Below are 25556 nucleotides of genomic sequence, written 5' to 3' on the forward strand. Positions count from 1 at the left end.
GCTGCGGGGAAGTTACACCTGTTTACGCTCGCCGTCGTTGACCGGCTGCCGAGCCTCCCTCTCTTCCGTTCCCGGATGGATTATTCCGTCTTGACCCATTCGCGTCGAGGGCTGATTCTCCAGCGATCACAGACCTTCAACTTCACCAACCACATAGTGTTTAGCGAACCGAGGATTTTGGGTATGTCAGACAGTTCTCATGAGCCTGGTGACGCTACCGGACAATGGACAAAAAAAAAAAAAAAAAAAAAAAAAAAAAAAAAAAAAAAAAAAAAAAAAAAAAAAAAAAAAACTGCGCAGATCAGCGAGACTTGGGATGGCGATGCCCATGGGCTTGGCAAACTGGCCCCTGAACCAGGTGCGTGTTGTTGTTGACCAACTCCAGTGCATATTCGCGAGATCAACATTTCGCGGAACCCTGAGAGCCGTCGAATTCTTGGGTTGCTGCTCGGCCTGATTACCTCGCAGTCTGGCCAACATCAAGCGTTTTGGTAGGCACAATGTCGCATATAATCGAGGTGTTTGAGGGTTCCCCATGGAGCAGTACACGTAATTTATTGCTCAACACTTGCTTGCCTATAACCAGCAGACACAGTGACGAGGGCGAGTTGCATGTGCATGGGACCTTGCTTTTCTGCGGAGCATGTGACTGCATGGCCTTATTTACACTCGGCGCTTCGTAATGCTGTTCACACATTGTCCACCGCCAGCTCTGGCAGCGGCCACTGCTCACATGCTTCGAGCGGACAGCTATGAAACCACGGGCCGCATCCGAAGGCTGTCCTTCCATTCCAAGCCTCTCCCGAGTCCCCTAGACTCCATACCAGCACATATCCTCAAACACTGCTGGATCCTAGAAAACACCCCTCGATTCACAGCCGACAATCGCCCACCAGACGCCCCTCCGCGGACTTGCCACGAGTTACAATGGGGCACCACATTGGCTCTGCGCCCAACCCCCCCAGCGAGGAGGAGAGAGAGTTTTACTACCTCGGCCTCGACTACGACGCCCGCCTCCTTGCACGAACAAGTTCGCTCTCGCTTCCATGGTCCTTCCGTCACTGGCCGTGGGACGAGCAGAACTGGCAGCCGCAAGGCAAGCGCTTCTTCCATCTTGGCGGCCACCCGATCGCCGCGGCGTGGCCTGCCGCCCTCAAGGCCGCCGTTGTCGCCGTGCTCAACGAGCGCAACTTCTCGCCCACCTTCGTCGAGCCCGTCCGCATCGGCTTCGCCTCCTCTCCCGGCCCAGCAGGAAGAAGGCGCAGAGGAGACGCCTTCGCGCCGCCGTCGCCGACCTCGTCCGCCGTCGTGTTGCTGGTCGGCGTCGCGCCGCTAAGTCTCAGCTGGCGGGAGGGGATGGACATGGCGCGCTGCTGCCGTCGCGTGCTCGAACGGGCGGGAATCGGGGACGTCGAAGTTGAGGTCCAGGAGACGAACGCCAAGTTCCCCGTCGGCGTGCCGTCCCGCCCGCGCGTGCGGCGGCGCGCGAGCGGTCAGCCGAAGCAGGACGGCCGGTTTCTCTACTTTTATCTGCCGGCGAATAGTGGGAGGAGGCTGTTTCGGCGTCGCAGGAGCCGTCATCAGTCAGGGGTCTAGTGTCGACCAAGAGTTGTGAATTGTTGCTTTGAATTCTTGTTTTGATCTTAGCAGGAATGTAGGTGTAACCCATCAAGATTGATTTAGGCCATAAAAAAAAATGCACTGCGTCTGGGGTTCTACGCTCCACGCAAACGGACAGGAACTCCCCGGACAAGCGAGTTAGACCCTTTTCCGAAGCGACAGTCTTCACCATCCGACCCTCAGTTCGACAGAGCAATAATGCCGCGGGGGGTGCTAACCAGAGCTGGGAAACTGGCATTACAAAGAGTGCAACTACGGAGTAGTGGCCGGGAAAGAAGAGCGGCGGCAAAGGCAGATAGGTTGGGTGGGATACTCTGAGTGTGGGAAGTGCAGAGTATGTCAAGAATCAAGATACGTTAATTAGAAGACGCACTAAGAATCTGGAGACTGCATATCAGGGAACTTTTCCTTCCTCGACAAGTTCAGGCCGACTCCAACGAGATGGTAGCCGGGATACAACCGGAACCTTTCATTGGCGTCGCCGTACCGATCATCAGCTCCTGTTCGAGTACCCCATTAAGACCACTCAGACACAACTGCGAATACAACGGGAGGCCTGCGTTCGCCGCCGTAAGAGCACCCGTCTGGGAGTCCGCAACCCACTGGAAATTTTTCCAGTCCAGGTAGTCCCAGTTGTCGATGAACTCCTGCGTGTTGAACATGAGCTTCTTCGCGTCGGTATTCATCCACCAGATGGTGGCGAAGTACGGATACACGAGCTGCTGGTTGAGGTCGGGGCTGACGAACGACAGCAGGCCCTGATCGTCGAGCTGGAACGTGTCGATGGCCTGCGAGGCATCCTGCGCGACGACGAGCAGGTCCCCAGAGCCCTCCAGCGGCACGCTCTTGAGGTAGTACTTCTCGTCAGACGAGGTCGTGGCCACCATGCGGCTGCCGCTTGGCGCCGTTGACGGCGTGGCGATGACAACTGTGACTACCGTAGCCGACGAAGTCTCGGTCGTCGCGAGTGTAGTGGTAGCGACCTCAGTCAGCGTCGACGTCTCGGTTGTATCGATGACAACCGTGCTGGCCACAGACGTCTCGGTTGCGGCAGGGAGGGTGGTGGTAGCCTTCTTGCCGCAGTTGCGAACATTCAGGCAGCTGCAGGCGCTGGAGATGGAGGCAGCCGGGTAGTCGCTCACGGCGGTGAGTGGCTGACGGCGTTGCTTGGCCGGCGGCGATATGGTGATTGTCTGGGTCTCCACGACAACTGTTCCGATGACGGTTGTGAAGATGGTGTCGATGTCCGTGACGGTTACGGTTGCCAAATGAGTAGTAGTGCGTGTCTCGGTTGTGACGATGGTCCTGAGCTTGTCAGACCAATCTGCCAGCAAGACCGACGAGTTCTCATCAACAGAGGGTGCTTACACTGCTGGCGGCGTAACGGTTGCAACGATGGAGGCCGAGTCATAACCGAGGTAAGTACGGCAAAACGGCCTGGCTGAGGCCGCATTCGCCCTGAGCAGAACCAGCAACTCGTCGGCCACGCATGTTGTCGGGGTAGCCAGCTGCGAGGAGATGGGTGAAGCACTAACGAGCGAGACGCCCGCAATCAGCGCGCGGAGCAAGATACAACGCATTTTGTAACGAGCGACTGCCGGCGTGATGGGCAAGAGGAAACCAAGAGGGGGTCAAGAGAAAGAAAAGTGGTGGGAAACAGGAAGAGGAAAGCAGAAAAGGCAAGAATGAGGACGGAGGTCAGGTCATACAGCCTAGGTACCTCCCGATTCAGTATATCCGACACCGCGACCGCTGCAGTCCTTCCCCGTGTCATCCTCATGGCCGTCATGGATGTGCTATCGTCTCTCGGACGCACCCAGGCCCTCGGGGCCGAGGCACCACGCCCAATGAATTGTGGAAATCTGTTGTCTGTTCCCCACTTAGAATCGATAGTTGTCGAGCTTGAAAGCAGCTGAAAACAATTTTTGGCAAGGCATACACTAAATCATCCGCTTATTGTGGATCATACTGCGCTGGTTCTCCGTTTGGATTAGGATAATGAACTATGGAAATGCCAAAGCGGACGAATGGCCCCTTCAATCGCCCCCAGATTGTGGAGGACCAAGGCGGGAGGTATTGGGACTTTGGGAAGACATACTTCCGGACGAAACACAAACAAAACAGACCAGATCACCAAAACACCACGGACGATATCACCAAGTTCCCTGTATTGCTGACACAACTTTATGGCTTAATCAAGTGTGCCGAATTCCACTGTCTCAACCCGATTATTAAATTGTCCCATTAATACTTTCACCCACAAGCGACCAGGCAGGCCGCCTCTGGTCAGGCGGCCGCGCAACCCGGGTAAGCAGCGTGAGCTCAAGGCGGAGAGAGCTTACTCCGGCTCACGCGGCTCACCCAGTTCACCAGGAATGGTGGAAGAGCCGGAGCTATACTCGCAAGAGTGCTACCTAGATTCTCGCCCCTCTTGCCGTGGTATGCTGCACCCTGTTTGCTTACCTTTTCAGAATCCAAACATATTCTCGTCCTCCACGTAGCCCCATTCTAGCAACACACGTTAGCAGCCATGCTTAGCTCCGATATTGGCCAGACGCCGTTGGCCCCCGGGGGTTGGGGAAGGGGGAAGAATGCAAACACACCTTTCAGCGCCGGCAACGCCGCCTTCTGAACCAGCCCGGGCGGTCCACACAAAAACACCACATTGCCCTCCCCCGGCGGAAACAGGTACTTCCTCAAAATCGCCGCATCCACCCGCCCCTTCTCCCCCCGCCACCCCTCGCCAGGATGGCTGAGCACATGCGTGAACCTGATCCTGCCGCCAGACTGCCTCTCGAACCGATCGAGGTCCTCACGGAGCAGAATGTCCGCCTCGGTGCGGTTCGCGTCGACGGCGCGCACCTCCGTCATGTCGCCGCCGCCGGCCTGCGCGATCCGCGCCACCAAAGCGTACCCGGGCGTGATGCCCGACCCGCCCAGCACGAGCGACACGCGCGGGAAGCGCAGTCGCCGCGTCGCCCCGCCGCCCGCGCCGCCCGCACCCGCCACCAAGAACTCCGAGTCGCCCGCGTACACGATGTCCCCCGTCGGCCCCCGGATCTCAACTTCCTCGCCTAGCGGCATGCAGTCGAGCAGGTTGGATAAGGCGCCGCCTGGCTGGGCGTCGGTCGGGAAGTAGGTTTTGACGGTGAGGTCGAAGGTGGCCGGTTTGTTGCTGTTGTTGTTGGCGGTGGAGGTGGTGGAGGTGGGCGAGTCGGGAGGGGTGGGTGGTTGCTCAGGCCGGGATTCGTCTTTGGGAGTATGCTTTTGGGCGGTGCCGGCTGCGCTCCCTTGGCGTGTCGGGCTGCGCGGCGCGGAAGGCATGACGGGCCGGGTTGGGGTGTAGGGCCGCACGAGCATCTTGTCTTGCAGGTGGAAGCCGACTTGGATGTGCTGGCAGGTGCCGAGGCCGAGCTCGGGCTTGCCGGGCGGCAGCTCGAAGGTGTAGGTGCGCGTGTCCTTTGAGATGGAGCGACGGTCGATCAGTTTCACAGGTACCCAGCGGTGCTTTTGGAGCGCTAGCCGGGCGCCCTCGCCTTGTTGCTGGGCGTTTTCGGCGCGCTCCTTGGCGGCGATCTCCGCGGTCTGCTTGATGAAGTTGGCTGTCTTCTTCGTCACCGCGCCCAGGATGCATTCTGCGGTCATTGTCAGTGGACAGTTGTTTCTCGGGAAGGAAACACGCCAACCTTGGAGTTTCTGGTACGCATAGTCGTCGTGAATGCTGGAGAACTCTTCCGTCGTGGCACTGTGGCACTGTCCCGCGTGTCCCATGATGGCCGCTTTGCCACCCGGATGCCACGAGAGCACGCTTGTCACATCGTACACCTTGTTGTCGATCACGAGCCAGCAGTCATCCTCCTTGTCGTGCTTCTCAATCTCCTCGCGCGTGAACTGCTTCTGCGGCGTCGCCGCCTCCTGCTTGGCCTGCGCAATCCTGAGTTCCTCGGACGGCTGCATCCAACCGCCGGACGAAGAAGCCGCCTCGGTCGGATGCCGGAAGATCACGGCAGGCGTCCTTTCGTCGCCGTCAAGTAGTGTTTCCGTCTTGACGGTGTACCACGCGTTGTTCATCATCCCCAGGATGTTCCACCTCATTTCCCTCGGCTGCGTGTTCTTGAGCGTGTCCCAGCACCTCACCATGATGCTCGGCGCGCGCACTAGATCGGCGAGCTCGACCTCGACTTCCCAGAACAGCCACGTCCAAAACTTGTTCCCGTGCCGGATCGGATACTCGGGAAACTGTCTGGCCGCACAGAGCCACGATTTTCCCTCGTCCATCGACACCTCGACCTGCTGCACCTCGTGCCCGGCTCCATTGTACGCAAACCCCTGCACCCTGTACTTTGCGCCCTTTTCCACCTCGCGCAGCGCGATCTTCTCCCCGTGCGCCGGCCTGCACACGACCGAGTTGAGTACCTGCTCGTTGCAGATGGTGCTCGGGTGCCGGAACAGCGCCTCGGCGAGCTCGCCGTCCTTGTCGCGCACGAACGGCGGCACCACGCGGTTGTCCCACACGTGGTAGTAGCTCTCTGTCTCGCGGTCGCTGAGCCAGATGCGCCGCAGCCACTTGACGCAGCGCCCGCCGACCCAGCCGGGCACCATCAGCCGCACCGGGTAGCCGTGGTCCGGCGGCAGCGGCAGGTCGTTCATCTCGAGCGCGAGCAGCACGTCGTTGGACGGGTCCATGACGTAGTCGAACGGGATGGACGTCTCGTACGCGCCCTCGCTGAGGCTGTCGGCCCCGGCGAAGTTGACCCAGTATCGGGTGCCGTTGGGGGAGGGAGGGAGCTTCTCGGGGACGCCGGCGGAGAGAAGGACGTCGCGGACCAGTGGGCCTTTCCAGTAAGCGCAGGCGACCGAGCTGGCGGCGTTGTTGGCGCCCTTTGTTTTGCGCAGGAGGTTCAGCTCCTTGCGCCGGTTGCCTGTGCAGGCAATGGCGATGGGGATGTTGATGAAGCGGTCCTTGTATCGTTCCTTTAGCTGGTCCATGGTGAGAGAGAGAGTCTTTCCGTTGTGCTCGATGTCAAGCCGGTGAAATTCCCACAGCAGGCGTGGAACGGAGCCGTGATTGCGGACGAAGTCTGTTTAACAACAGGAGTCAGCGGGACTTCGGAAGCAGCTCGGGAGCAGCTAGGGATCAAAGGAAGTGTCTCAGGAGCAACTAAGACCTATACCGGGAACCGTAATTGGAAAAAAGGAGCTGGAATTTCACATACGCGACTCATTGGGGGTGATCAGGCCGCCTTCGAAGAGCCGGATGAGTGGAGGCTCGGCGTTCATGGGATGCTTGCCCGTGAGGCGGATCAAGTCCGGGCAGCGCGGCAGCCAGTTGTCGGGCGAGAATTGGTCCTGCTCGTCAATGGTGACGGACGATCGATTGCGCGTCTGGGGCGATGCTTGCTTGCCGTCGTTCTGCTTCAGGCTGGCGATATAGCGTGATTCTCGCCGAAATGTCTCCGCCAGGGCGCGTTCTTGAGGGGTGAGCTCGGGCGTTTTTTCTTCGATGGACTGGCCCTGGTCCTCTTCCTTCTGCTCCTGACCCTCGTCCTGGGATTTACCCTCGCCTTGCTTGCCGCGCTCCTTACTCTTCCCCTCCTCTTCCTTCTTTTTCTTTTCCGCTTCCTGCTTCTCCTTCTCCCATTTCTCAATGTTGGCGGGCCATTTCTGCTTGTTCTTGACCCAGTCCTCGGACGTTTCCAGCACATACCGCCAGCCCAGCGACCGGTTCTCCGGGTGACGGAGGTGGAAGTCAGGCTGGTCCTGAATTAGATCGCGGAAGTTTACGAGGCTACCGAGATCTATCTTGTGGTGCAGCTCCTCGCGGAGACGTCGGGCAGCCTCAACCTCCTCTTCATGGTCGCGCTCGAAGTGGGTGAGTCCCGGCCGGCGGCCATCGCGGTTCTTGAATCCGATCGCGTGGGACTGCAGCTGGATCCAATCGGGCTCGTCCCGGATGTCCTGCTCCGGGGATCCGGGGTGGTCTTTCACGGACACTTCCCAGGGCACGTTGTGAGGCATGGTCGGGCGATCAGCGCTGGGTTCATTAACACATCACCAGTAATGTTGTGTAAGCATTTTTAAACTCCGCCAGTTTGCAAGTCCTACAAAGGACGAGACCTTATTGCAGATCCCATGGCAGCCGATTAGACCAGCGGATTGCAAATTGGATATCAAACGTAACTTGGACGTGGGCGATGACGTCTTCACCAAGGGGCTTGCTGTGCTGATTGGTGAATGCGGTCGTGACAGAATGACACCCCGCTCTCACACTAGCTTTGAATGGCCTGACCCGGCGCTGTGGACCGCGGAAATGTGATGGCCAAATGCGGCGAAGCCAAGGGAGGGCGAAAGAGTTGGTGAGGGGTCAAATCCGGCGCCTGGCGGAATGGAGGTTGCCACAGGCAGTTGCATACTCCGTACATTAGCGCAAAATTATCGGAGTGCGCGCAAGGTTCCATAGTGTAGCGGTTATCACTCCGGATTCTGATTCTGTCAGAACATTCCGGCAACCCCGGTTCGAGTCCGGGTGGGACCTACACTTTTGCCCCCGGAGCTAACAAGGAAATATGTTGAGGCTTGCCCGCTTACTCTCTTTATGCCATCAAATTGGATGCGATACCGCTTTTCCGCTTGGAATTGTTCGATCTCTTAGCACCTTATTGATCCCTCACACAGTGGCTTTCTCCAAGATCTCGTTTCTGAGCCGGTTCCTCTCCTTGCCGCCGAAATAAGAGCGTCTTGTCAGAACATAACGGCACTGAGCTAAGTCCCAATAACAACAAATGGGGCACCCAAAGTTTTTAGCTCAGTGGTCCAACACGTCTATTATCTTCTCAACTCCAACCCTCTAGCCCGACTGGATCCCTCTGAGGTCAGAGCCCCTGGACTCTAGCATGAGTAGTATCTAAAGAATGGCTAAGTCTCTTCTTCTTCTCTGTCATGACTGCTGAGGAGTGACGTGGTTTTCAAAGAGGGGGCTTGACGTGTCGCAACAGTACCAGAAGCTGCTGCAGTTGCGCCCGCAGTTCGCAGATCAACAGGACAGCATCGTTTCGCGGTTCATACCCCTCATGTTCGTCCGTGCACTGAGTCTTTCTGCATCTCCCATTCACGGATGATGCGGCACGTATCGTGCTGGGTGTGATTAAAATACATCCACCCAGAACCGAATCTGTCGGAATCCCAGAGACGCTGCCCCGTCACGTAATGAGCAGAGGTGCGCTGCTCCCGCATGTATATAGACCTCTGCGCTACTCCCAGCCTCTCATTCGGAGCACGTTCAATCTACGTCCCTTTTCCGCATCCACATTGTGCCACACAGCTTCCTGCCTCAACTTCTGAGCTTCCGAGAAATGAGCACGGTGGAATTACAGAGAAGTCATCTGCCACCGATAACTCATCAATGTCCGGGAAGGGGGGTCTCGCCCACAAGACATGGCCTAACCGGTGTGATCATTTTTCTGTCCTCGTTTCCCGCCCACTGTTCCAGTTTTCTCAGGGAGGGGGGAATTGTGACCCTTACAATCGGCTTACGGACTCCGGCTGAAGTGCTTCCGTTCTCGGGCCATTCCAAAATGGTGGCCTGTGGCTCTGTGGAGTTGTTTTGCCTAAGACGATAATCTATAGTCGGATGATTTAGTATCCACGGGAGACTGCTGTAAGACTGCCTTTGTAGCTGCATTTACCGCTAGCTGCTCCCGGTCCATCGTGTCAGAACTTGGGCCTCAATACCGGCCATCCAGCACCCTCGGGCCGAACTACCGTAATTAGGATCTACCAGAGCCACAGATCTAGGTGCCCAAGATAGCCCTCTCTACTACAGTCTTCTCTATCAATACAACAACAACACCACCATTGATCACCATCTCTATATATCTGGCACTCCGTGATAGCTTCATTGCTTCCATCCTACGCAGTGGTTCAGACACATCGCCTTCCGAAGCTTAAGTCTCGATATCTCGTTTGCTTGCCGCCAGGTGGGCCGACCAAAATGTAACTGTTACCGCTTGGGCTTCGAGCTCTCGTAACAGTCGAATGAGGCCTGTCGTTAGTCCGTGGACCCCGTTCCTTGGAGTCTGGTGGGGATATGTCTTTCTCGGCAGGTTTGTCCGACGTGGCCATGCTATCCTGTGCTTCGACATGTGCTGCTGTGTGGGCCTTCGAAAAGCTTGGAGACCGCCGCGAAACCTGGGTAGACTTTTTTGACGACGGCGAGTCCCCAATCTTGGTCCTGACCTTTTTCGTTGTCTCTCGTTCTGGCGGAGTGGCATGGGACACCAAGGGCTTGTCGTTCTGCTTGGCAGCATTAATGAGTGCCGCCTTCCGGTGGGAAGGACCTTCTTGCCCAAGAAGCAGCACTTCTTTTCGGGCATCGTCGTTCCCGGCTCGTGTTCGAGTATAATGCTGCAGCTCGCATTCGAGCGCCTTGATGCGCGCTTCCGCTTCACGAAGCTTGATGCATACTGCCTCGTGGATTGCGGGATCGACACCTGTCTGGATAATAGGAGTGACTTTGTCTTCAGGCAGTTGGCCGTGCTTCTCGTTGACAGACTCTAACCGGTCGTCAGGCCGTGTTTCGGTCGACGTCGGATCTGTCCGGTTTCCCTTCTTCTTCTCAGCCGTCACCCTGGCAACTGCATGCGCATACGCCTTGCTGCCGAAGCAGATGCCGTCAAACGCAAAGCGAGTGTCACTGAGGAGAGATTCTCGATCTCCCAGCAGACTAGCGTTCGAACAGAGTTCAGAAGCAACCGAGTCCAGGCCGTGTCCCTTGATGGCGGGGTACGAGGGAACCATGTCATCCAGCCCAAGGCGCGCAAGGTCGAGCGTGGACTGGTTTTGGTGTAGCAAGACTTGCAAATCCAATACGGACCGCCTGCGAAGCGTGGATAGTCGTTAGTAAGTCCAACGGAAAGGTTTACTCGAGACAGCGGCTTACAAGTTCAGCGCCTGCACCAGGAGCATCAAGGCCCCTTTCTTCCTGTCCAATCTACCAAGCAAGCGGCGAATGTCCCCTTCCTTCCACCATATCTCCAACCGGGCTCGCCAGTCGTCACGCCGGTGGAGGCTCCAAAACTCGGCGTCGATGGCCTGCAGGATCTCCAAGCAACCTTCGACGGATATCTCGAATATATGGCCGAGGCCCAAACGCCCAACAACCCAGGGGTCTGGTGTCAGTGCCGTCTCGATTTGACGTAGAGAAGCTTGGATGACCAAAACCTCGTCTTCGATGTCGCGAGCGACCGCGGCCGCGTCCCGGAAATTGTCCACGGCACTCCTGATGAGCGCCGTAGCGTCGAGCACGGTTTTAGCAAGGCCCAAAGCGCCGGTCGTAATGCTGACAGGGTCCATGTTAAAGTTGTCGGCGCGGAGACGAAGACCCAGTAAGAACTGTGCTTCAAGGGTTGTCCGATGGCCACCGTCGACTCACCAGATAGGGATATCATCCATGCTGACCGACCTCGAAATCAAGGAGAAAAGAAGTTGAAGCAAGCAGACGAGGCTCCAACGGAGCTCTGGCTTTCCGCAATGCTCCCCCACTTCCCCGCCATGTCCGTTTAATTTCATCTCGTCTCTTTCTTCCCAGTGGGCTGTGCAGGTGCAGGGCCGCGGCTGTGCGTTTACCCCGCTGCCCATGCCTAGTTGGCAACTCAGCTGCTGCGCTGCTGCGCTTTGCAGTCTCGGAAAGGATAGGGTAAGGTCGCAACCGCGTTTGGTCGACTCGGCATACCTCCATTGGCCTAGGGGGGGCCCGCCCGTGACGGGAGACGATAGGGAGACACCTAGTCACGATTGAAGGCTACCTCGAGTATTACAGCATTTGACACAAATAAGGAGACAAAGGACGCAGTCCAAGAAAAGTGGTATCAAACGGTGTCCAACTGTGCGACCCCCCTGGGCATCAAAAGCCACAATCTCCCAACTTCAGCCACCGCCACCAACCCGCAACCACACCACCCCAATACCTCCCACACCTCACTCGCCCCAACAAACCTTAACCGTAGCCGGCCACGGCCCCTTCGCCTCCCAGTCCTCACGCACGTACTCAACCTCACTCACCGCCACCCCCTTTGCTAAGCCATCTCCATCCGCAGATCCCTCTGCACGCCCTCTGCCAGCATGTGGTCCTCCCCACCAATAACCTCGCCGCACTCAGGGCACCGCGCCCTCTCCATCGGCATGCCACACTCCCCGATGGCAAACTACCGCACGATCAAGTCAGCACTTTCCCCCCGCCACTGCTCAATCTCACCAATCACAACAGCATGGACGAACGAAAGCACGTAGGTAGGCAGTTACTCACCGAATGCCCGTTCCGACAGGTATACCAATGCCCGGCGTGCGTCGCCATCCCCGCCGGCCCCGCCACCATGGCGCTCTTGATGGCGGCGATCTCCTCCGGCGAGACCGTCTCGTACCGCGGGCCGTCGAACAGCCGCATCGTCTCCTCCATCTCGGCGCGGTACGCCTCGCCGTCGCTGCCCGGGAGGGACGCGCACAGGTCCAGCGCGGCGGCGAGGAGCTTGCGCGCTGTGTCGGTGGTGTCGGCGGGCTCGTCGCTGCTGCTCCCGCTGCTGCTGCTGTTGCCTGCTTGTTTCGCTGGGGGATTGGCGGGAGGGGGCGCGGTGGGGTTGGCCACGGCTGCGGCGGCGGCGGCGGCAGTGGAGGTGGCGCGCCGGTACCATCCGTCGAGCTGGGCGATGCGCGCGAAGGAGAGCGCGGTTTGGATGACTAGTCGGGGAAGCTTCGCTTCGGTTGCGCGGTAGATGAGGACTTTGCATTGCTTCAGGAAGCTGGCGGACTGTTGGTCCAGCGGGCCGCCCGGGATGTCGGGGGTGACGAGCGGGCCGCTGCGCTTGGAAAGGAGGGTGAAGCTGTCGCGGAGAACGGCTTCCCAGATGCGGAGCTCGAGGCGGTGGGCGCCGAGAGTGATTTGTTGGTCGTAAACGGGCTGCAGGATGGCAGAGCCCGCGACGGAGGTGTTGTTGGCGCCCGACAGGTTGAGGGCTTGCAGATTCTGATCCAGGGAAGTTCGCTCGCGTGCAAGTCGCTGGAAGGTCTTGATCGCGTCGAGCAGTTTTTTGGTTGGTTGATGCTCGGTGTCCATCTCCCGCCGCAGCTTGGCCGTTTCTTTCATCAGCGATATGGCATCCTTGTACCGGCCGGGTGTTGGGTCGCGCCTGTCCGGGTGCGCAGTGATGACCGCGTCTCTGGACTCGGAAAGCTCCTTTTCGATGTCAGTCACCCGCCTCTCGAGCTCATCCAGCCGATGACGTCCCGCGAGGAGCAACCGCTTCGACGTCTCGTCCAGAACGGCCTTGTTGACGACCCGGTTGTACCGTCGCGTAGCGAATTGGCGGATGGGCACCCGGCAGTCCGGGCACGCCGGGATGGCCGTCAGCGCCCCGGAAAGCTCCTGGAGGCCATTGTAGCGGCCGGACCTATCGGAAGTGTAGACATTACCCATGCCCACATGGCCGTCCAACGTCTCGCCGGTGAAGAAGTGGCCGCAGCCGAGGACCGCGATGGGCGTCTCGTCAAGATCAATCTCGCCGTATGTCTTGAACTCCATCAAGTCCACACGCGCGTCCTTGCGAGTGCAGCACACTTGGCACAGATCCTGAGGACACTCCTCCCCGCAGAAACTCGGACACTGGTGGCCGCATTTCAGTGTTTTGGTGCAGCGTTTGTCACACGGAAGTCGGTCGCAAGGAGCTGCGCATGGCATCGAGCAAGACCCGCGGTGCTCACAGAACCAGGTGCATTTTTCGATGCACGGAGCGCAGGGTTTCCGGCATGCTTGGCTGCAGCGAGAATGAGGGCAGCGGACCTGTAAGGTTATTAGCGTAACTGTATACAACCTTATGACAGGGTGTGGAAGTGCGTGATGCAAGCGGCCACCTACCTCGCATCTCTCTGTGCAAGTCCCACAAGCCTCTCTATCATGGCATGTCCTCGAACAGCGGTGATTGCAGGTGCCAAAGGGGCGGTCGCAGATCTTGTTGCACTTCCGGTGAGTGAACTTGACGGTGCCGCTGTCATTCTTCGTTCGGCACTGTCCACATGCACCAGGGCACTGGTGGCCACATTTGAGGACCTCGGTGCATTTCGTCGGACAAGAGAACAGTTCCGATGTCACGTCCTTGTAGCAAGGAACTATCACCAAGTGTCCACACCCCGGAACCTCCTTCTCCACATTGCGAGAGCACTTGATCGACGCTAGATCAAGCGTGCGGTGGCAGGCCACCTTGTCCTGGACGTGACCGCAGGGCAGCTTGACCCCGTCGACTTTGACCATGCACGGCCCACACTCCTGGCCGCAGAGCCTTCGGCATGGATGTTGACAGGTCGAGCGCAGCCGAGGACAGGGCTGCAGACAATCAAACGCCTCGTGGAGCCGGCGGGAGTGGCACGGTGCCGGGCATCGGTGGCCGCAAGGTTCGAGACGCTGGTCGCAGATCAATGAGCAGCCACCTTCGGGACTCTTGGCCGCGAAGTCCCCGGGCTCGGAGCAGAGGATCGGTGTCTCCGGGTGTCGGGGACAGGTCAAGGCAATCGACGTGCCAACCGCATTCCTCTCGATCAGCTGCTGGAGAACCTCGGCCCACATTGGCACATTCTGGTACGTCTTCGCGTTTCCGATCAGGTACATGCCGTGCTGCGCGCGGCTGAGAAGCACGTTGATGCGATTCTCCGTGCGGAGGAAGCCGACCTTGCAGTTGCTGTTGCTGCGGACAAGAGAAACAACAATGACCTTGGCCTCTTCGCCTTGGAAGTTGTCGACGGTGGCTAGCCGGATTGTTTTCAAGAGCTGCTTCTTCTCAACTGCCTTCGCTGGTCCAGAGGCTGGTTTCGCTTCCTCCCCCAGATCGGCCTCGAAGCCCTCCATGGCGAGTTTCTCCATGTCACGGTCGCTGAGGAAGACCTCGAAATCCTGGCTCAGAGCGGCACGAAGCTTTTGAAGCTGCCCGGTGTACGGCGTGAGGAGGGCAATGTCCGTGCTATTGTATTCTCCTTGCCGAACGAGATGGCGCACGAGAGCGACCGACATCGCCACCTCCCAGGGGTTGCTATGCGACTTCAAGTGGGCGTCATCTTCTTTGCCGTCCTCGGGATGGCTGTGATCGAGCCAGAAGAGGTTGTCGCGCATTCCGATGACGGATGGAAGGTCCTTGACGCAACCGTGGTCCTCGAGATTGGGATACACCCTCCTGATAAGTTGGGAAATCTCAGGCCGCATGCGCCGCTGGACCTTGAGTTGCGCGACTGGCAACGGCGGCAGGCCCGGCTCACCCACGGCTCGGCGCTCGAACTGACTGCGGTCGAGTTGATAAGCACGACCGGCCGGTGTCTCCAGGCTGAACTGGAGGTAGTTCTGGATTTGCGGGCGAAGCTGTTTGTGGTCGCCGATCTGGATGAAGTGCTCAACCCCCGGCATCAAGGCGGAGATGAGGTGCGGCTCCATCACCTCGGCTGCCTCCTCGCAGATGATGACCTTGGACCCAAGACGGCGCAGCATCTTGATGTTGCGAGCCAGCCCGGTCGTGGTCACGCCCACAACATCGGCCTGAAGGAGCGTTCGCCGGCTCACATCGTCGTGGACGTCACGGAGGTTCTCGCGGCATCGTTTGGCCCCGTCGAGGAGCTCGAAGATTCCGTCGGTTTGTTCCTGGACCAATTGATCAACCCAGCTCTCGGCCAGGACCCAGCGCTCTGGGTGAGTAAGCGAGTGGATGCTCTGTTCGGCTCGGAGACGTAGCTCCTCCATATCGATGGTCGAATCGGCGCCCTCATGATTCGGATTCTTCTTGCCCAGCCAGACTTTGAGCGGATCACGGCCAACTACTATGAACTCTTTGCTGTCCCGGGCTTCAAACTGGACCGCGATGCGCGGAAGACGTCGCCGCAAAAACGTTTGGAGACTGTTCCAGCTGGGATGGGCTTTGCGAACCTGGTGGAGGGGCTTCAGGCGGTTCCCTGCAGTCTCCAAGCACTTTTTTGACTCCGAGTAGCCCTGGGCGAGAATCTGGTTCTCTAATCTGGTCTTCGGGGCATCTCTGCTCACCACCTTCAGGTTCTTCCCGTCGAGCTCCTCAGATCGACTCTGACCACCGATTCGAATGATCTTGTCGATGCCAACCTGCATCAGGTGTTTCAGGAACTGGTCTAGTGCATGGTTGGTGTAACAACTGCGTGGCGTGAGCGAAGAGCGTACAGCGAAAATGATCTTGGATGATCCGGCACAACTCACATAACGAGAATGGGACCAAGGTCTGCTTCAGCTTTGTGGTCCAGTAGGACCCTCACCAGCTGGACACCGAGGTAGGACTTTCCAGTCCCCGGCGGGCCTTGGATGAGCGCGTACTCGCAGCTCAAGCCTGCGATCAGGCCTTCCGCCTGCCCACGGTCGAGCCCCGTGGCGGTTTCAAGCGCCTCGGGACTAACGCTGTCGTTGGGATTTGTCGGGTCGAGACAGAGGTCCGCATCGCCCGGCGTCCGAATGATTGAGTTGAGCCGGAATCTAAACCCGGCTCGACGAGCGTAGGCAGGTGCAGGTACCTGCGTAGACGCCTGGCCACCGCTGGGACCCGGCAGAATCCATTGGCGAAATGCCAGGTTCCCATCGCGCATCATCTGTTGCAAATTCTCGAGGATGGGCACAAAGGTCTCGGGGATAAGGCCGGGAAGTTGGATCAGCAAGCCTTCCTGCTTCCGGACATACAACTGACTGAGAACGGAGAGGTTGGGCAGGGACTCAGACGCCAGCCGTACGGTCACAGAGGGATTGAAGTGCTCTGAAACGAGGGTACTTTCGTTCTTCCCTTCCGGAACATCTTCGGTGTTCTTTTGGCTGACAACAAACAACAAGAACGACTTTTCGTCCCCTCGTGCCGAGACCCAGCAGATGAGACTGCCGGGTTCGAGCCGGGAGGACTGCTGCCACCAGCGCCGGCGGTCACCTAGAGAATGCTTGCGAAGCTGCGGCGGCTCGCTGAACGAGACGATCGCCTCCAGTCCACGATCGATGAAGACGTGCTGGATCCTGGCCCTGGAGTAACTGTGGGCTCGAATGTTACCGCCGATAAACCGGCTCAATGATGCTGCGTGGGGGACATCTGGCTGGGCCAGAACGAACCCGATGACCTCCTTGAGGGGTCCAAAGATGTCGTGGCGCAGGAGGCGAAAGGCAGAATCCAGGTGGCGCTGCACAGGGTCCGCGAGAAAATGGGGCTGTGTGAAGTCGGTCACGGGCAGGTAGTCCGAGACCTCGCTTGTGATCTCCCCGAAGGTCGGAAATATCTGGATCGTGGTGATGTCTGCAAAGTCATTATCGTGCTTGCCGCCGGGGACGATCACTTCCATGGGAAAAGTCGACAGAATGTTACTGGCCGACCTGGGAGCGGTGATGTCCGCTGGATCGTCGTTAGCCAGGCAGCCGCGCGCCGCATCTGCCATCCGCCGAATCATGTCAATATGTGCTCGCGCAGTGTCAAGGCTCGCTGCAACACCAAGATCGCCGGTGTTTCCCTCTCTGATCTGCGTGGCCTTGTCGTCAAGTGCTCCCAGCAACGCGGTCAGGTCGTCATTTAGCAGACACTTCCGTTCTCGGCGGAGAAGCTCGTACAGCGTCAACACCATGAGAGCGAGGAACGTCGACGAAGCTTGTGTTGTTGGAATCAGCCGCTTGTTCAAGTTGCCGAAGAAGGCGATGCCTTGATCCCCGTTGCTGCCGCCGATCACACGGTAGATCGTCCCCACGAAGCTGTCAATGGACAGGCACCGGAGGAACGAAGAGTGGGTGATGGCTTGGAAAAAAGATCGCGCGACGCCGAGGCAGTTCTCATCGCTTGGAAGCGAGGTGCACAGCCGGACGGTCCGCGCCACAAAGGAAAGACCACCAAGCTCGTCGTCCGCCAAGTCCCGTGCGACAGCTTGCTGCCACTCTCTGTTGCTGCCGCCCAGGACCTTAGCCGCCAGTTCCCATGTCTCTGCGCACGCCTGCCAGGAAAGACTGAACTGGGATGCGTTGTTGTGTCGGCGGATGCTGCTTCGGAAGTCGGAATAGTCCTCTCGGGTTTGCAACCTTCCGGCTGCCATCGCGCCCGAAGATGGCGTCTCATCGCGGGGTATGCCTTGTGACTCGTGGGAAAACTTGCACGAAGACCCGAAGTTGCATCGCCCGCTCAGGAAGTGCTGGCAGATGCGCCGGCCCCGCGAAGCTGGCCCTCCGCGAGCGGAAGACCCATGCCCTCCTCTTCCACCGGCGCCGCGCCAACCACGGGGACCTCGTGATGCCATACTGGACTTTGCCTGCATATTTTGCAACCGATTAGTCAGGTGGCCCAGTGGAAGATAAGTTGCAGCCTTTACGGGTCGCACCTGGTTCAAGATTGAAAAGGGGGGGGGGGGGGAACGCGAGCACTTGGAAGTACCAGGTAAATTTCGGGGTTTCGGGTCGAAAAGTGTGATCAGGTAGGTCAGAACTCCTGAACCCTCACACCCGGGCTTGAATAAAGTGGAATGAAGAAGAGCCTAGCAGTGCAGATAGAAAAAAAAGGAATCCAGTCAAAGCAAGAAAATGACGAAGAGTGAATAATGGCGGGTGCCCGTCGCGGTTTTAATCCCAGGCAGCAGGCGAAAGTGCTTCTCTGCATAGCGACCCTTGGACTACCCAGACTACCTAATATGGGCTATGCCGGTCGTGTCTGCCTCCTGTCTGCCTCTTCCCGGCCGTGGCCAGTCTTGTTGGCCAACGTCGTGGCAAGGCTTGCGGGGCAGACTGTAGGCCTCACTTATCCCCAAAGGCTGGTTGGCCGGAGGAGAGGACGACGGAATGCAGGAGAAAAGCGGGCTCCAACCGAAAAGCACTGAGCGTTTGCTCAGGCCGCGGTGGTTGGTAGATGAAACTCGGTGAATGATATGGAAGGGATTGCATGGAAGGCTCGTTCTGTCCCTTCTAAGGTACACTAAGGTACACTGCTCCTTGTATCCAGTACCTGATAGTTAGACAAACAGCTTTGTCTTCCTTGAACTCTATTGGTCCTCCCTTTCTCTGCCTCGTGCATCCAACAGTCACTAGTGAGTCATCTTGTGGTGCACAACAACACTGCCCGGCTGCCGCCGACGGAAGCGTGCATAAGGTGTTTAGGGGCCATAGTGCGCGATAACTCAGAAGTTCTATAGTCTTGCTCCCTGCCGCCGGCTCTTCCTCACTTCCGTTTGTGGCCAACCCGCCCACCTCGATCCAGACGGCGTTGTCCACTCTGTCATGGATTTCTCGTAGATTCCACAATGTTTTGAAGGTTATCTTCCGCAAATGAAGACAGCGGTAGCCTCCCGAACTCGGGCCACTAATATTCAATACAAGCCATTCCCCTAACACTCTCCTTGGAACTGCCAGCGGAAAGTGACAGATTAACGAGCATCCCCGTCAGACACCCTGGTGCGCCGCATTGGCCAGGAAGTGTGCTTCACAGGAGAAATAGCTCTTAGACGAAGCCAGCGGGTATCAAATTGTCATGAATACACTGCAGGTAATTCAGTTGAGCTTGCCATAGACCGTACCACCTGCACTGAATGAAGAATTAACGAGAAGCTTAACGCGAATATTAAAGCGGACCGGGATCCTTATCCCTCGAATCAGATTGCCTACGGCCATGACCGGGCGTCCGATCTCGGTTCGCAATATAGGATCGCAACGTAACTGTCCTTCTCAATACAAACATTGGCGCTCAACAAGCCGTTGGAGATATGGCGGTTGGGACGACCGACTGAGTGAAATGATCGATGTAGCGGAGGACGGAGATCCAAGCGCAGGAGGAACCAGAGGTAAACCCGAATGGAAGGGAGCTGGTATTTTCTCAAGTATATACAGGAAGCATTAACAAGCTTATTAGGGTGTCTGTCTATAACTTGAGACGTGGGGGTATATGGGGACAAGGGTTGGTATTATTTTAGATTTCAAACCCCAGTTCCGCCGCCTTCAAGAATGGGTGGAGAACAAACAAGCAACGACAGCTGCTTCGAGTCATCGGAGCCTGTCGCACAACATAGAGAAAGGAAAGTTGCACAGTCATGTGCTTGTACAGGAATCATCCCCCCTACGACGCCCGACACCTCATGCTCATATCATGACATTCAACCCTGCGACGGCGCAGCTCGGGCGCCACTGGACGGGAAGGAGACGTGAGGTTTTAAACCGGCCGAAGCAAACAAACCCGCTAATCCCAGTCTGCCGGCTTCTTCCAGTTCGACGGCGTAGGCGGGGCAACCGGCTTCATAGGCGTCGTGGGCTTCGTGGGCGTCATAGGTTTGTACCGCGCGGCCAGGTCCGCGACATTGCCGTGGGAAGTAGTAGGCGGCGAGGTCCCGGCACTGGGCGCAGCGGAGGGCGGCATGGGCCAAGAAAGAAGGGAAGGCGAGAAGACGCCGCTGCTGGCGATGCTGATTCCACCGACAGAATCCTGGCTGGAGCGGCGTGGTACCGTCGGCGGTGGAGTCTGTGGAAAGCCGGGTGACATAGGAGACACTTCGAAGGGGCTCATTGGGCTCTCGGGCCGCCGGGCGGGGACCGTTGTGACCAGCGGCGGAGGAACATCGGGTCGTTCGGCTCGGGCGGCAGTCGGACTCGGGTGGGTTACGGGCGAGGGTAGGAGGGTGCCGTATCCGATGCTGGTCCTTTTCTCGTTCATCAAGACGTCCCCGTGGTGGCCATCGGTGAATAGTAAGCCAGCGCCCATGGATGACCGCTTCCTTTCAGAGTCCGAGTACGGCGAGATCTTGAAAGGGGTGAACTTGGTGAGGAAAGCCTGGACACGCCGAGTACGGCGATATTTGTAGAGGAGCAGGGCAAGGATCACGAAGAGGAGGACCAGTACAGCTAGAGGACCGGTCAATGCCAACTCGGGGGGGGGGGGGGGGAAGGTGGGGACGGGGCGAACGTACCAAGAATTCCGCCGACAATTCCCGGCACGGAACTCGGACGCGACCCGGTCTCGGACCCGTCGCCATTCCCACTGCTGTTGGGGCCACCTGCAGTGGACGAGCTTCCGTTTCCACCAGCGCCGGCGCTACCGCCGCTTCCGGAAGCGCTCGATCCTGCCAGTCCACCGAAGTCGGTAGAAGCAAAGCCGTTGTCGGTAAGCACACTTGAAGCCGTCGCAGAAGAGGTCGATCCGGAGGCCGGAGTTGCACTCGTACCGCCCTGGGTCACAGAAGGGCCGGCGGCGCCAGACCCGCCAGAGTTGGACCCAGTTCCTGAGCCCGATTGAGAGCCGGAGCCCTGGCTTTGGCCCCCCTGCGACGCGGTGCCTGCACCCACTGAGCCGCCGCTCCCACTTCCGGACCCGCTCCCATTGCTGCCCGTGGTCGTGGTGTCAGTAGCGTGGGAGGTAATACCGACAGAGGGCCCCGCCGCCGCGCCACCACCGCTGCCGGATCCAGAACCCGAGTTTGCGGTAGAACCTGAGCCGGAAGAACCGGAATTGCCGTTGTTAGAGCCCGAATTTCCCGTGTCGGAGCTCGAAGACCCAGATCCGGGGTTGGACGAGTTTGCGTTATTGGAGCCTGAGCTAGAAGATCCAGAGCCGTTGGAACCGGAGTTGGATGAACCCGAATTCGAAGACCCGGAGTTTGAGGAACCCGAGTTTCCTGAGCCGTTGGAGCCCGAGTCTCCAGAACCATTGGAACCCGAGTTTCCCGAACCATTAGAGCCCGAGTTTCCCGAACCATTGGAACCCGTGCCGGTCGAGCCGGTCGTGGTGGTTGGCGGCGGAGACTGCTGCGCTGGGGGGTTGTTGTTCGCAGGTGTAGGCGAAGCAGCGGGCGGCGTCGGGGTCGCTGCCGGGGGATCCTGAGTCGGCGCCGGAGTGGGAGTCGGGGAGGGTTTCGCGCTCTCGCAGCCCGGGGCGCCGGGCAGTGCGTCACACAATACGTTACCGACCGCGCCCAAGACCTGCCCGAGGAGCCGCTTCTCCCGGGCCTTATCCGGGAGGGGCCCCAGCGGCGGAAGTCGCATCTTGCTGCTTCCCAAAAACGTTGCACAGACACGGTCAGGGCGTCATGGCAACCCACAATGAGGGCAGGAGATCGGTGGCAGGTCGGAGTCCAAACAATTCAGTCCAGAAGGAATGACGGAAGGCCTATGGTTTTGGAATGATGCTATGTCCACAGTGAGGGAGAGTTGAGCGTGTCCCAAAGTCAAAAGAGTGAAGACTGTGGACAAGCATTGGGAGGGAACGAACGAGGGAGGAATGAGGAACTCGAACCCGGCAAGGCGCAAGAACTGGGAGGAATCGGGAGGTGATGAGCGACAGGGAAGGCGCAGGATGCCATACGAACCGCGGCATCTGCCCACATGGCCCCCAGTGCGTCGGTGTCTCTGGCACCATGGCGCCGAACGTGAACGCTCGCCCGCACTGCCGAGACTTGATGGTTATCCTTAAAGAGGTCCCGCCAAGACTAATTTCGGAATCTACCGCTTACAAGTATTTACAAATCGCCACGGGGTGAGCGGGGTCGCCACGACTTCGAGCAACATCAACAACGAAGAATTGCAAAGACTCGTAGCAACAACTTCGCGAAACCTCAACTAAATCGAAAAAAAAGGAAACGAAGTTAACCCGTACCCTAACCTTAACCCGAATCCTAACCATTAACCCGAACCCTAACTAGCGGGGGGCTAACGCCGCCCCTCGTACCCCTGGCGAACTAACCCGTAGCTAACCTATAGCGATAGTGCAAACCCCTTGGCGGTCTTGGCGGGGTACTGACGCTGTAAAAACATTGTCGACAATTGGCCGAAATTAGTCTTGGTGGGACCTCTTTAAGATCTAGCGACTTGATTCGGGTGCTCTTGCTGAAAACCCTTAGCTTATAACCGTCGAGGCCCTTCGTGCCTGTTTAGGAAACGATCGTCTCCCCGGTCCCTGGCGCTTGCCCCAGTTGGGGCTAGCGCTGGCGAGCCGACATTTTTGGGTCCTGGGTCGTGCATGGGGGTGGGGACTAGGCAGCAACAAGCCAGTGGCGGCAGCTGCTGGCGAGCTTGGGAGCTGCCTAGTGCAACTAGTGGAGCGTGCGAACCATTGAACCGTTGCAGCGCAGTTGCCACGACCCGAAAGAGAACTCGCATCCGGAAATAGGTTTTGACAATGAACCTTTTGATCATCATGGTTGTTGACTGACTGGTTTATACTCCGGAAGTTGTTCTGTGCCAACGCGGGGTTGCAGCCAGCGGCTCAGCCTCGTGGATAGTGATTTCCTGGGCATACGCCAGGGTTGCTGCTTTTAGCGCTATGTTTATAGGTTATCCTTAAAGAGGTCCTGCCAAGACTAATTTCGGAACCTACCGCTTACAAGTATTTACAAATCGCCACAAGGTGAGCGGGGTCGCTACGACTTCAAGCAATATCAACAACGAAGAATTGCAAAGACTCGTAGCAACAACTTCGCGAAACCTCAACCAAATCGAAAAAAAAGGAAACGAAGTTAACCCGTACCCTAACCTTAACCCGAATCCTAACCATTAACCCGAACCCTAACTAGCGAGGGGCTGACGCCGCCCCCTGTACCCCTGGCGAACTAACCCGTAGCTAACCCGTGGCGATAGTGCAAACCCCTTGGCGATCTTAGCGGGGTACTGACGCTGTAAAAATATTGCCGACAATTGGCCGAAATTAGTCTTGGCGGGACCTCTTTAAGATCTAGCATGTTTGTGTACGTGGGCAGGGGTTCCCGTGCATATCACTGCCCCCCACGCGCAATTCCGCTTGGAGTTCCACCTCATACCCCTTCCAGGTTCAGTTGCGAGCAGGATGATAAGCACCGGGATGCTTTACTGAACAAGGGCTCAATGGGCATGCACTCCGCTCCCAGGGGGTTAAACAGCGGTGAGGTGGAGTTCCCGACTGCTCTGTCAACGAAAGTTTGCTTGTCGGATCAGCGGCGCATCAACCAAAGACGGCCGCAGCCCTACGATCGGATCGACGCGACTTCTCGAGGGTCCTGGACCGCAACATGTCGGATGCGAACACGCACAGACTGTGCAGTGTGTACTGTGTCTGTATACACTACTACATGTGTGCCGTCTGCGGAGAGGCAGGGGGGATGCCAACATGAACGGAACGGGCCCCCCGAAGAAAAAGCAGGCTAACTGAACTGCCAATTACCAGCCCCTGCTTTTTTTGCGCTCATTTTAACTTCACTGCGGAATGCACTACACTAAAGCTCGACGGCGTGGCATCCCAGTCCTGTTCCCACCGAGGACGAATTCATGCCGCCTGTTGAGGAATACACGTGCTCTTTCGTTGGCGCGTGGCTTGGACTGAGGCGTCACGCAAAACTCCTTGATCATCTCCAAACACCGAGACTGCTTACGGTGCGGATTATAGCTGGATTGCTAGTGGACGGAGGTACATACGCAGAGACGGTCTTATCACTGTCGCTAAGCCTTGCTCCCATGCTCTCCGCCTTTGCTTCGCTGCTGTAAAGAGACATAGCTAATTGCAGTCCACACGTGGGACGCCCGCTGGGGTTACGGCGGGCGGCGAACAAAGAAACTACGCGGTAGACACACAATGCTAAGGATCAGAAGGACAATGCTAGGCCTATCTCGAAGATCAATTGTGGTCTTGCTGTTTGTCTATACAAGCTGGGAAGGCATGTGGGTGACGGGCGTACGTTGGCCGCTTCCCTGAATTTTCACCTTCCATCAACTGCATGACCTCCTGTCGCACCAGAGATGGATGAGACACAGCCCCAGCCGCTTTCGATGACCGAGTTGCCGACCCCCTTAAAAAAACAAAACAGATTTCTTAGAAATACGACACACCCTGCAGCGGTCCGTGCGCCCCCACCAACACCTCCCAACGAGCACCACCACACCCCCCAGCTAACGTGTTGCTACAGGAATCGCGATAGGAACCTGGAATTGATGAGAGACCCGAAGGTTCAAAGGATCCAAACGGTTAACTGACACGTTGCTCACCAAAAGAAGAAGGCATTTGCAAAGTACTATACTTATCGATAAGATAGCTTATCGATAAGCTATCTTATCGATAAGACCAATGTCATGTGACCTATATTTTCAAGCTTTTTTGGCAGGTCGTTTTTTTTTTTTTTTTTTTTTTTTTTTTTTTTTTTTTTTTTTTTTTTTGTATACTTACCGGCCTCTTCAATCACATCACACTCGCAACGTCGTCAATTTGTAGCGATTCCTTTGGGGACATGTGAGCTTGGGGTTGCGGTGACGCTCGTCGGGAGGTGTTGGTGGGGGCGCACGGACCGCTGCAGGGTGTCGTATTTCTAAGAAATCTGTTTTGTTTTTTTAAGAGGGTCGCCGAGTTGCTAATCAAGACTGCGTTACTAGCCCTCAAGGTCTTGATTCCCATGTTATGGCTCCAGAGCAAACTCTCGCCGGCCAAGTTTCTCGTAGGCGGCACACTCCTCATACTTGCTTCCCTTTTCTTTGACTTTTCGCCTTCCCACAACCCTCGCCGCCTGCGGCAGACAGCACAGGATATTATTGGCCGCCGGGCATCCCCCGATATTATCCAAGGCTCAGCTTGAACTGTGACCTCGGTACATTCGCCCCAGAGATGCTTAAATGTGCATCACTAACGCTTAGCGAGTGAAGTCGGAGGCGAAGCTCAAATTCCTTCGCTCGACTCTCGTGCTCGGGCATGTGTCCACGAAGAAGGCGCCGGATCACAGTCCGTCGTCAAGCCAAGTGCTTCGACAGCGCTCAAGCAAGCATCCAAGCGGGCCGCTGACGTCGGATTCGGACAGAACTCGGCCCACAGAATGTAGGGTCCCCACATTCGGCTCACCACCAGGATAATGCTTGTGGTGGAGCGGGGATGTGCAATTTCAGTAAAAGGGGGTGCTCATCGCCCGCTCCTTTCCTGCCGAGTTGACCGACGCCGCGGCTCGGGAAACGT

General features: G+C 57.6%; 6 protein-coding genes and 1 non-coding gene across 7 annotated transcripts; 2 read left to right on the forward strand and 5 right to left on the reverse strand.

Moving 5' to 3' along the window:
- Positions 1 to 927: 927 nt before the first annotated feature.
- On the forward strand, positions 928 to 1596 carry THITE_2130103 (uncharacterized protein; the record flags this gene model as incomplete). The annotated part of the gene is made up of 1 exon (XM_003654640.1): positions 928 to 1596. The coding sequence occupies one exon, from the start codon at positions 928 to 930 to the stop codon at positions 1594 to 1596; it is 669 nt and encodes a 222-aa protein (XP_003654688.1).
- Positions 1597 to 2042: 446 nt separating this feature from the next.
- On the reverse strand, positions 2043 to 3200 carry THITE_2130104 (uncharacterized protein; the record flags this gene model as incomplete). Its single annotated transcript, XM_003654641.1, has 2 exons — positions 2043 to 2925; positions 2989 to 3200. The coding sequence occupies 2 exons, from the start codon at positions 3198 to 3200 to the stop codon at positions 2043 to 2045; spliced, it is 1095 nt and encodes a 364-aa protein (XP_003654689.1).
- Positions 3201 to 4087: 887 nt separating this feature from the next.
- Positions 4088 to 7638, reverse strand: THITE_52692 (uncharacterized protein; the record flags this gene model as incomplete). Its single annotated transcript, XM_003654642.1, has 6 exons — positions 4088 to 4128; positions 4224 to 4854; positions 4948 to 5255; positions 5307 to 6701; positions 6837 to 7118; positions 7161 to 7638. 6 exons carry the CDS (start codon positions 7636 to 7638, stop codon positions 4088 to 4090), a joined length of 3135 nt encoding a protein of 1044 aa, XP_003654690.1.
- Positions 7639 to 8070: 432 nt separating this feature from the next.
- On the forward strand, positions 8071 to 8155 carry THITE_t91. The gene has a single exon. It is a non-coding gene; the product is annotated as a tRNA-Gln (tRNA).
- A 994-nt stretch (positions 8156 to 9149) lies between these two features.
- On the reverse strand, positions 9150 to 10971 carry THITE_159973 (uncharacterized protein; the record flags this gene model as incomplete). Its single annotated transcript, XM_003654643.1, has 3 exons — positions 9150 to 9202; positions 9681 to 10495; positions 10559 to 10971. 3 exons carry the CDS (start codon positions 10969 to 10971, stop codon positions 9150 to 9152), a joined length of 1281 nt encoding a protein of 426 aa, XP_003654691.1.
- A 722-nt stretch (positions 10972 to 11693) lies between these two features.
- THITE_51448 (uncharacterized protein) lies at positions 11694 to 17919 on the reverse strand (the record flags this gene model as incomplete). The annotated part of the gene is made up of 5 exons (XM_003654644.1): positions 11694 to 11822; positions 11924 to 13450; positions 13526 to 15331; positions 15443 to 15809; positions 15872 to 17919. 5 exons carry the CDS (start codon positions 17917 to 17919, stop codon positions 11694 to 11696), a joined length of 5877 nt encoding a protein of 1958 aa, XP_003654692.1.
- Positions 17920 to 19451: 1532 nt separating this feature from the next.
- On the reverse strand, positions 19452 to 20947 carry THITE_128078 (uncharacterized protein). Its single transcript, XM_003654645.1, has 2 exons — positions 20566 to 20947; positions 19452 to 20500 (listed from the first exon to the last, which is right to left on the reverse strand). The coding sequence occupies exon 2, from the start codon at positions 20358 to 20360 to the stop codon at positions 19842 to 19844; it is 519 nt and encodes a 172-aa protein (XP_003654693.1). The 5' UTR covers positions 20361 to 20500; positions 20566 to 20947; the 3' UTR covers positions 19452 to 19841.
- Positions 20948 to 25556: the final 4609 nt, after the last annotated feature.

This window comes from Thermothielavioides terrestris, chromosome 3 (assembly GCF_000226115.1).
Source record: "Thermothielavioides terrestris NRRL 8126 chromosome 3, complete sequence".
Taxonomy (NCBI): Eukaryota; Fungi; Ascomycota; class Sordariomycetes; order Sordariales; family Chaetomiaceae; genus Thermothielavioides; species Thermothielavioides terrestris.